The sequence below is a fragment of the Crotalus tigris genome, unplaced genomic scaffold (genome assembly GCF_016545835.1).
Source record: "Crotalus tigris isolate CLP2741 ecotype Arizona unplaced genomic scaffold, ASM1654583v1 scf7180000017622.5263843, whole genome shotgun sequence".
NCBI classification, from domain to species: Eukaryota; Metazoa; Chordata; class Lepidosauria; order Squamata; family Viperidae; genus Crotalus; species Crotalus tigris.
In genome coordinates this window covers 5,186,110-5,197,270 of record NW_024096517.1, presented here as the reverse complement: position 1 = coordinate 5,197,270, position 11,161 = coordinate 5,186,110, and the positions used below count along the sequence as shown (strand labels likewise).

The following is an 11,161-nucleotide window of genomic DNA, read 5'->3' as shown; positions in this document are numbered from 1 at the left end:
CTTGCTCAAGGGAGCCAGCGTTGTCCGAAGACATTTTCCATGGTCATGTGGCCAGCATGAATATACGCCAAGAGACATGGAACGCCGTTACCTTCCCACTGAAGGGGTACCTATTTATCTATTCGCATTTATGTGCTTTCAAACTGCTAGGAGCTGAAGCAGGTAACAGGAGCCCACCCTATTGCACAGTGCCTGAGTCTCAAACCTGCGCTGTAAGCTTTCCAGCTGACAAGCTCAGAGTCCTTCATTGCTGAACCCCCCCCCCCAATACTGTAACTTCTAACCTCTCGCAAAGTTGTGACCCCAGGCCTTCTTAACCACTGCTATTCATTTCAATCGTCTTGGGTAGAAGTGATTTTTCTAGAAAACCATAGCTAAGCAAATCTCTATTTGAGGACGCTTCAATTAGTATCTAAAACCAGAGCAGGAACTTACAGCCTAGAACAGACCCCGTACATGTCCGTAAAAGTACATCTACCACTTTCCAACGAAGGGATTTGTACGGACAAAATTGGATTGTTCCTACCATGTGAGAGCAATCTCTGTAGTAAACAATTAACCTGAGGAGTGTTTTTTTATTAAAGGAAGCATCTATAAGGATGCTTTATTTATTGTGTTACATTATTTCAAGATAGACATGAAGATCTGCTTTTGAAAAAGGCCTCCAGAAAGTACTCTAAAGAGAAAAAAAATGTTTTCGCCCATTTTGTTTCGTTCCATCCACGTCAAAGTCACTGGCTGTCATTTCCATGCATCCTGAGGGAGGGTGTCTTCCTTCTCTTCAAAACCATTTCCACATAGCAGATTAAAGAATCACTCTGAGTGACCAGATATCCAGAATCTTCTAGGACTTTCTACTGTGCTTATCTCCAAGCAAACTGACTAACTCTTGGATACTTGCCTCCAGAAGCTCATAAATCTATCACTGACTATCCAGGAAATTATAATTATTGCAACTCACCCTTCAGAAAAATCACTAGGCCTCAAATATGCTCATAAAATACCCAAAACATGAGATTCAGCTGTTGAAAAAAAATCCCGTTAATTTCCTGCCAGTCAGATTAGACAATATTGGTCTAGAAATGCATTTATTCTGATTTGAGATAAGTCTGATTTTCCGTAGGTATAAAAAGAAACATATGGCTGAGATAATTTACATTAGCTCCTTAAAGGAAGGATTTGTTTGAGCAAAATGAATCCACAGATTTATTTTTGCTACCAAAATGGGTGGGGAAAAAGTAATCTTTTTCCTCATGTAATTTATGACCAGCATTTCCAATTTCCTATGCCTCTGTGAAAATATTTAACAAATTTTAAAAAATGCATTCTGTTTTCAGATTTTAGTCTTAGCAGTTTTATTTGATCCCAAAGGAAGCCACCAAACAAAAGAATAAAATATTATTCAGCATAATAGAAGTCTTGCGATCTCTTGCAATTAATTCTGTAATTCATTAATGTAATTAATTAATTAATGTAATTCATTACTGGTTATTCAAGGAACATCATCCAAACAGCTGATTCTATATTCTTAGGCTATTGACCAATTGCATTAATCTCATTTTATAATAAAATATCTGAGTAATCCATATTGGAACATCTTTCTTTGGGGCAAAGAGTCTTCTAAGATGCATTTTCTAAGAAAACATGCCAGTTTAAAACTAATCTATATCCAATATGAGTTAATTTCATAATTTTTCTGAGTAATCGTTCTAATCCTCATTGGCTTTATTATTCCCATTGAATGTATGGGTTTATGAGAAATTTCCCTCTACTGAGACGCCCAAAAGCTGGATCAGAAAAGACCAAGAAATGTTTTAAAGTTTGCACCTTTCCAGCAGATAGCAAAGTTGATATTAAAAGGGAAAGAAAAAAGGGGAAAAAAAGACATTAATAGAAGCAATCATTTTCAAAATTCTTTATAAAATATCACGGAGGGGAAAAAAGGAACTCAGAGAACTTTTCAATGTGTGAATAAATAAAAACGATTGTGAAATATGGTCTGTGATTAAAAACGTCACCATCATACAACTTAGGATGAATAAAACGCTACCCCAGGATGAGAAAATAGAGGCACAATGAAAACCGAAGACTATGAAGGAAATTGAGGACAGCACAGTGCATTAGCTTAATTAGCAAGGTCGCTTAATTTGTCTTGTCTCAATACCAATCAAGGTAGCTTCATTTGTCTTCTCCCGATACCAATCGAGTGGCAGGGTTCAATCCAGAATGTCAGAGCAAATACAATGTCAGTCCTCCTATGGCTAAATGAAATGGGCACAGACTGTGTTACACAAAAGTTCACAGACGAAACAAATCTAAGCCTCAGGACATGACAGCACAATACTGTAGGAGTTGATATTAACTCGCAGCCTTTTGGATATAGGTATAAGCTCTACACACTTTATTCTGTATCTAAGCAAGGGTGCCCAACCGAAGCAACTTTCAGACCTGTGGACTTCAACTCCCAGAATTCTCAGCCAGCTATGGGAATTCTGGGAGTTGAAGCCCATCAGTGTGGCATAAGCTCTACACACCTTATTCTATCTGTATCTAAGCAGGGGTGCCCAACTTTGGCAGCTTTGAGACTTGTGGACTTCATCTCCCAGATTGGCTGGAGAATTCTGGGAGTTGAAGTCCACAGGTCTGAAAGTTGCCAAGGTTGGAGACCCCTGATCTAAAGCATTATCAAGCAGAGATCTACTTACCCTTTCTTGAAAAGGTCCCGTGATGGTGATGTCATACATTGACATTATGTACAACGGAATATTTATTTTCCTAACCACCACCACTCTTCAAAAGCCTTAAGAAAGACACAGCTAGGTTGACCAAATCTACAGCTCTAATGAAGGCTTTACACACTTATCATCTCAGTTTGTTCATGGATTATTAGTATAGCTGTACATTATTTTTTACACATAACTGCCTGACGCCAACAGAACACAAGGGCTTCCATCATTCATTTTGCACTAGGATATCCGTTTCAGTGGTCCTTGGCTTGTCGTACCCACGAATCAAATGCATGGAGTCTGCCGTTTAAGGTGATCGATTTACAAAACCAGAGCACATCATGTTTTAATGTTTTCTTTTCTTTGTCTTTACAACAGGGCAAAGATAGCAAAAATATTAAAACACTGACCTTTTCTTCTTGAATTAAAATTTACAACTTGAGCAGCGTCTCTGATTAACTAATACATATCTTTATAAACCGGATGAAAACTATACAGTATTTAAAAGTATTAACATAATGCAATCGATCTCCGAAATGAAATGTGTACCGTAAACTCCTCACCGCAGTTGCAAAGTACCCTGATGCCACTAACACCAACCTACTAACAGCAATAAATCCTCTAAACTGGTAGAAGTTTTTGTTTTTGTTTTGTTGTGTTTTCGTCCTTTCTTCCACTGAATTCAAGTAAATGTAGGAGGAATTGGAATATGCCTTTTAATTCACAGGGCAGGCAAATACAGAGCTGCTTCTTGGGGTTTTTTCATTAGTTTTTTCCCCCTCTGTTCCACGTGGGTTAAATGTTCCAGCTGACCTATAAGTCTGTGGATGTTAGTTTTTTCATGCTTCTCCGCTGAGCCAAACTTGAAGCTGCAACTGGTTCCAAAACTGGCTGAAATGTCTTGTTATTCAATGCAGAGTATGTCGCAGCCATGGCCCCCTGGAACATAATCACATTAAATGACAAATCAACCACACCATCCTCGTCCATAATTAAGAGAGAGATCTCCACCCCGGTGATGAGTTTTACCTTCACTAAATGGGGTGCATCTTGCCTATTTAGCTGGTAATGTGGCAACTGATCCCTACAGGCTATCCACGAATGTTTCAGAACTTGCTCTGCAGTGTATCTTTGATGTGGATCCACATGTAGCATGTGAGATAGCAAATCCTGGATGAAGGAGATAATAAGAGTTATAAGTAAAATGTAGAGATGAGAAGGTGACAAAGAGCTGAACGTGGCCTTTCTGATATTGTCACTCAGATCAGGATCACAGCAGTGATCCTTCCACCCAAGGTTTCTAGGCTACTGGATTCTAAAGATATCGGTAAGGAATATGTTCATCAGTGAAATTTCAGGGTCGGTTCCTGATTTCAAGAGGAACCAAGATGTGGCGTGGAGGTAAAAGGACCCCAAAAGACAGACTTTCTTAAAATGGGATGCTTCCGGACCGGAAACAGTTCATCCTCAACAGGCCTTCATTGTAACTCTCCCTTTTGCTACCATAAATTAAAAGTGATATAGCTTGCATGCTACTTTCTTTTAAAAAATGAATGAAAAGCTCCAAGTCAAATTAATATGAACCTTGAATTATCTCACTGGACGTTTCTATTACAATAGTTTGAATAATCCTATTGTTCATACAAAACCATGAAGCAGACCTGTACTTTTAGTTTAGTTTTTAGAAGTGGTAGAACAGAAAAAGCACCATATCTGCATGGAAAAATGACCCACTCTACATGTATGGTTAGAATTTAAATAATATACTGGAATATCCACATAATATAAATCAAACGAAACTTGTTCAGCCTGAGATTCAGGTATGGAAAAACTCTGGCTTACGTTTTTTTAAAAAATAAACTGAATAATTTTAGCACATGCATGCTAAGTAAATTTTACAAAAGATTTAAGGTCTAAAGATAACATAATTTTCCAATATTTGTAGAAAATGCTTTAACATTATTTATAAAAGATGGCGGTAAGTTTCATATTATTAATCACTACTCAAAAAATGCATCCATGGTGAAAACTATGATTTAACGGACATTTTGGAGAAGAGGATGGGCATTACATATGAATGCCTATTAAATCCAAATTTATGATAACTGCCTCTTTTTGCATCCTTATGAAGGTAAAGTGATTTATTTTATCAGTGTCTATGACATGAAATATCAGGAGGCAAGAGAATTGGTCTATTGTTTGGGAGCAATGTCTACATATAAATTTTGTCCATTTTATATTAATGGAACCTAAAAGGTTGAATCATGACAACTGGACCAAAATTGGACCATTCAGGAAGCTTCATCAGTCAAAGTAATAATAATAATAATAAATAGGCAGAAAAGCAGAGAGTGGTTGGAATGTACCAACTCTTGCTACACCAACTTCAAGGGTTTCTCCCCAAAACGTATTGCAATATGTCAATGAAGACTGACATATTGATTGACTGACATTTATGATTGAATCTTGACAAGAATACATTTTGGGAAGACACCCCTGAAGTTGGTGTGGTAAGAGTTGGTACATTCCGATGACTCTGACCCTCTGTCTATTTTTTTTTTTTTTTTAATTTTGACTGATGAAGCTTCCTGGATGGGAAATGAAACGTCTCAGTTTAACAAATTTTGATCCAGTTACTGTGATTCAACCTTTAGACACCTTTGGCCTGCATGATTGAGTCTTCATTGACATAATGTGATGGAATATAGCCTGGATTCCCAGGAGGGGGTGCATTCCAGAGAAACAAGAGACGACTCAGTTCAGATGGTTTGTGTGAGAGAAAGTGGGTGCAGACAGCTCATCCCTAAGAGTTCCCAGGGCAATGGTGGGATTCAGCCAGTTCACACCACATCGGCAGAACAGGTAGCTAATTTTTTGTTGCCCAGGCCCAGAATGGACTTCCAGAAGCAGCATCCACACAGAGAACCGGTTGTTCACATATTTGAATCCCACCACTGCTTGATGTGGCTGGTAGCTTGCAGTAGTTTGACTAAGATTCTATCTGTAGGTGAAGAACAATAAAGAAATCTCCTTGGAAGAATCATAAAGTGTCTTTCTTGATTTTTGAAACCCGGCATTGAAGTACGTTAAATGCGGAGTCTTTTTAACCAACGGTTCACCCGTAACTGCATCTACACAGCCACCTGTATCTTATAAAGTATAAAATTAAAAATATATATATGTTGATACCTTTGCAGCATCCGACACAGTGTCCCAATTGCCTCCACTTAAAGAAAATTTCCCACTCCCAATCCGTAACAAGATTTCTTCGGGGGTATCATTGGGCCCGTTGGCAAAAGGGGTGTACCTAAAATATTTTTTTAAAAAAAGGATATTAGTTTCTTTTGCATAAATACTTTAGAAACATATATGGAACTTGTTGGTTTAGGACAGTGATGGTGAACCTTTTAGAGACTGAGTGCCCAAAGTGCAACCCAAAACCCACTTATGCATCGTCGAGTGCCGGGTGGGTGTGGCCCATTGGCTAGGTGTGGCCATTTGGGTGGGCATGGCCCATTGGGTGGGCGTGGCCCATTGGCTGGGCATGGCTGCGGTGATAACAGCAGACTGGGTGGGACTAAAAAGTTCAATCAATCAATTCCAACTTTGCAAGATCTTTTTTTTTCTCACGAGAAGTTGAAATTGACTGATTGATTGAACCTTTTTTTTTTTTTTGCACACGGCGGCAGAGGCCTAAAGCGAAAAGGTTTTATAAAACCCAGCTGAAGGCCTAGGACTGGGGCGATGGCACACGTGCCCACAGAGAGGGCTCTGAGTGCCGCCTCTGGCACCCGTGCCATAGGTTCGCCACCACTGGTTTAGGACAAATTTCATACACTGGGTTGATCCTATAAAATCAACAGAAGAGTCATGTCTTTGAACATCTACAAATTCATAGCTGTGTTAACTGGGGACAGGTGCATCTCACCCTGCCAGCATTGTATAAAGGAGAACACCCAAGCTCCAGATATCACAAGCAGCATCATAGCCTTGCCTCAGGAGAACCTAGAAAATGAACAAAAAACTCTGTGTTATTGTTAGAAAGACCAGCCTTGGCCACACTCAGTTTTAGAAGTAAATTTATATCAGCATTTTTCAACCTTCGCCACTTTAAGATGTGTGGACTTCAACTCCCAGAATTCCTGAACTAGCATAATGGCTGGGGAATTCTGGGAGTTGAAGGCCGTGCATCTTGAGGTAACCAAGTTTGAAAAACAATGATTTGAACTAATATCCAAAGAGCTGCTTAAATAAAAATAGTTACCTTTCTCTGAAATGCTGCAGTAGTACAGTATATAGAGCAATAATCAACATTCAGCTGAATTCTGGGTTTCCATGTTTGCATACATTGAGAAGCCCATTTATATATGTCCTCGTTTGAGAGAGTAAATCAATTGCTATGTTGCAAAGAATAACAGAGCAAAGCAATAGACCCCCCAACAGCCCCCCCCAAACTCATGAAATACAAATATTTCCTGGAGATTTAAAAATACAATGAGTTAAAATAAAACAGGGACATGCATACCTCTGGTGCCACAAAATTAGCAGTGTAGCAAGGTGTTAAGAGAAGCCCATTCTCTCCCCGGAGTTGCTTGGCAAAGCCAAAATCACAGATCCTGATGGAATCAGCATTATTAGAATCATCCATATATAAAATATTACTTGGTTTAAGATCCCGATGCACAACCTAAAAAAACAAAACAAAACACAGACAACCACATATAAAACCCAACTGTTCAGGCTGAAATCAGGGGGGGGGGGGAAACCACTCCAAGCCTTTCAGAAATGTTAAAAAAAGATTAAGTAATTCTATCAGACTCTGGAGCAACAGAAATAGAGTAGAATGAGTGATTGAATGTTAAAGCCAATTTCTACAAAAATGTGACTTCAAAATTAGGAGCAGACCACAGAATCAATGTATTCAGCTGTAAGTTAAAAGTTAATCGTTAAATCTGATTTTCTCTTTTGCTTACAAACACATGCTTCTAAATCAGGTTTGTTTGTTTGTTTGCTTATGGACTGGTGGATTCATTCAATTTGTATGGCCGCCCAACTCAACAACTCACTCTGGGTGGCAAGCAATCTTAAAAACAAACAAACCCTCTCCCCCTCCCTCTTGATTTTGTCTCCAGCAATTGCCAGCTAAATTCTAAAATATAATATCCCACCTAGCTTTATTATACAGACCAATCTCTGAGCGCTTGTCCTCAAGTCAACCCGCTTACTGAAATGATAAGGATTCCTGTGTGTTTATTTGGTGCCTTTGAGTCAATGTTGACTCCTATTGACTAACTGGATCATTTTTCTGCAGTTTTCTTGACAAGATTTCAGAACTGCTGTTTCCTTGTCTTCTTCTTTCTAGGGATGAAAGAGACTGCCCCAAAGTCACCCAGCTAGCTTTCATGACTAAAGCAGGATTAGAACTCACTGTCTCCTGGTGATTGGCCCAAAGTCACCCAGTTGGATTTCATGCCTATGGTGGGACTAGAACCTAGAGTCTTCTGGTTATTGGCTCAAAGTCACCCAGCTTTCATGCCTAAGGCGGGACCAGAACCTACAGTCTTCTGGTTATTGGCCCAAAGTCACCCAGCTTTCATGCCTAAGGCGGGACCAGAACTCAACATTTCCTGGTGATTGGCCCAAAGTCACCCAGCTGGCTTTCATGCCTATGGTGGGACTAGAACCTACGGTCTTCTGGTTATTGGCCCAAAGTCACCCAGTTTTCATGCCTAAGGCGGGACTAGATCTCAACATTTCCTGGTGATTGGCCCAAAATCACCCAGCTGGCTTTCATACCTAAGGCGGGACCAGAACTCAACATTTCCTGGTGATTGGCCCAAAGTCACCCAGCCAGCTTTCACGCCAAAGGCGGGACTAGAACTCATGGTTTCCCAAGTTCTGGAGTGATGCCTTAATCATTACACCAAACTGGCTCTTCAGGATTTCAGTACATGGATATTTATTTATGTATTTAAAAGATGCGTACAGCTGCCCATTGTAAAGTACAACTCTGGGCAGCTTGCAGCAAGCACAAAGCCAAGATCCAAACAAACCCTAAAAACATAAACTCAAAACTTCATTAAATTATCAAATTGTGCACAGCTTACTCCTTGACAGTGCAGGTAGTCCACAGTCTTAGCGATAGTGTACAAGACGGCACTGGCTTCACGTTCTGAGAAATACTTCTTTCTGAGAATACGGTCCAGAAGCTCACCTCCCTTCATCAATTCTGTGACAAGGTAGATATATTTACCATCATCGTACACCTGCAGAAGTTTAATATAGTTGAGTAACACAGACTCCAGGAAAGGTGCATGAAACACAAGGTCTGCCTAGAGGCACATTCGTCAGAAGAGCCTGATTTTGCACAAATAACTTTTTTTTTAAAAGGTTGCAAAGATTCCAGACTTCTGAATAAATTTTTGCTGCTTCAGCCTGGCAGATGAAAAGACATTGAGGGATTGGGGGAAAAAGAGGATCACGTGCTATGGGGTTCTTTCCCTTGCCATAAAGCAGGGGTGTCCGGCTTTGGCAACTTTAAGACTTGTTGACTTCAATCCCAGAATTCCCCATGTTGGCTGAGGCATTCTGGGAGTTGAAGTCCACAAGTCTTAAAAGTTGCCAAGGATGGACATCCCTTCTGTAAAGTTAATACAGATGAAATTACATTTCCACCCAGTTGGGAACAATAAACCCCATAGACCTGTGTAGACATACCACAACAAAGCCTATTTTTAATCAAATAGAATCATATTTCATTGATAAATATCGAGAACTTCTCTTTTTGCATTCCAGTAGAGATCAAATCAGATGAAAGAGCTACATTCCTTCAACTGTTGCCGTTTGTACACTATTTGGAAACCAAACAGAATACTTACATCCTTTAGAGTAATAATGTTGGGGTGCTGTCCATATCGCATCAGGATTTCTATTTCTTCAGAAGGATCCCTCTTACTTTTATCAATTATCTGGAGGGGGGAGACAATGACAACAAGGAAGCATGACAAGAGATTAAATTCAGCACAACAAAGCACATTTCTATTTAAGAAAGAATTATATAGTCATTCTAAATAAGATGAAAATAATCTAAATCTTACTTTAATTTAAACTTATTAAGAACAGCTATAAAACATTTATTAAATGTGGACTAATTTATGTACAGTAGGTTGTTATACATGTTTAGATATTTAAAAATGACATGGATAAAAACAGTGCCCTACATACCTTCACTGCAAATTCCATACTGGAAACTGTATGAATGCAGCGCTTACACACTGAGTAGGAACCCACACCAATGTCTTCTTTAAGTTCATAGGCATCTGTGAAGAGTGCACTGCTCCCATGAAGTTGCTAAAGAACGCAATAAAACAACATTTAAAGGCTTGCAATTATTTCATAAACTTTTTCAGAATGTTTCTGCAGGCACCCTGCTTCTTATCATCTCCACACAACTTGGACTTGTGAAAAGAAAAGGAATTAACTGTACTTAACCACATTTTATCATCTATATGTAGCAAAAAATCATGACTAAGAAAAATATATTCTAACATTTTTTTGTTATAAATAAGGGGAAAGTGTCTGCATGAAATTCAGTGAAAATAATAACCCTGCTTGGATTCAACAGAATTTAATAGTTTACTCTCAAGTGGATTATTATACGACCTTTGTGTTCTGAAGGAGACTTTCTTTTAAGCCCCTTTCCAAAAAAAAAAGAAAAAAGAAACAGACATATAGACAGATATACTTCATCTTTCAATCTAAGAAGCCACCATTCTCAACTGGGAAAGTGTGTGACCTCTTACAACTTATTATCCCTACATTGTTTTTTCATAGTTGCAAAACCGGAAAATCAGACTCTTACACCAGGCAACACTAGTGAACAAGCATTTCTCTCAAGTTTTAATACTATATAAATTGGTCAGGAATGGCGGTTTCAATATTTCTGCACGCACAGACTAGAAACTCCACACGCACAACCCCCTTTTTTTTACCTGTACGATTGGCAAAATGTTGTTGAGAGGGGTGAGTTTGTGGTCTTCTATGGAGCTCGTCGCAACAAAACTGAAGCCTTTGAAAAGCTGATGGGCGTTGGCGCTTGGAGGAACTCCTGGAGAATCTTAATTAATTGAACAGCAGGATACGTTAGCTTGCCCAAAATATAATGCAAAATATTCTCTTTCATAATGCAGATTTATCAAAGAATCTTCTTTTGGAAAGATGGCAAATTCAATTCAGTGACGTTAAACCAAATAATTAGCGTGGAAAAACTAATTCAATTAGTCAATTTCAATTCAGTGATGTTAAATAAAAGCCACTTTTTTTAAAAAAAAATCTAAAAATGAATAGCCTCTTTATAATATTTTTGATGGAGACCGATAGGATTGCCCTATATTTATTTAGTCTTACTAGGAATTTATACCTATATTTCAATTATT

General features: G+C 38.7%; 1 protein-coding gene across 2 annotated transcripts in view; it reads right to left on the bottom strand.

Moving 5' to 3' along the window:
* Positions 1-1,900: 1,900 nt before the first annotated feature.
* The window catches only part of RPS6KA6 (ribosomal protein S6 kinase A6), a 47,854-nt gene continuing 38,593 nt past the window's right edge, over positions 1,901-11,161 (bottom strand). For both annotated transcript variants that reach the window (XM_039331893.1, XM_039331898.1), the window contains exons 14-22: positions 10,718-10,842; positions 9,951-10,076; positions 9,605-9,694; positions 8,834-8,992; positions 7,252-7,413; positions 6,655-6,731; positions 5,916-6,033; positions 3,756-3,896; positions 1,901-3,665 (exon numbers count right to left, since the gene is read on the bottom strand). In XM_039331893.1, the coding sequence (XP_039187827.1) occupies positions 3,540-3,665; positions 3,756-3,896; positions 5,916-6,033; positions 6,655-6,731; positions 7,252-7,413; positions 8,834-8,992; positions 9,605-9,694; positions 9,951-10,076; positions 10,718-10,842 (1,124 nt within the window). In that variant the 3' untranslated portion in view covers positions 1,901-3,539. The remainder of the gene's footprint in view (positions 3,666-3,755; positions 3,897-5,915; positions 6,034-6,654; positions 6,732-7,251; positions 7,414-8,833; positions 8,993-9,604; positions 9,695-9,950; positions 10,077-10,717; positions 10,843-11,161) is intronic.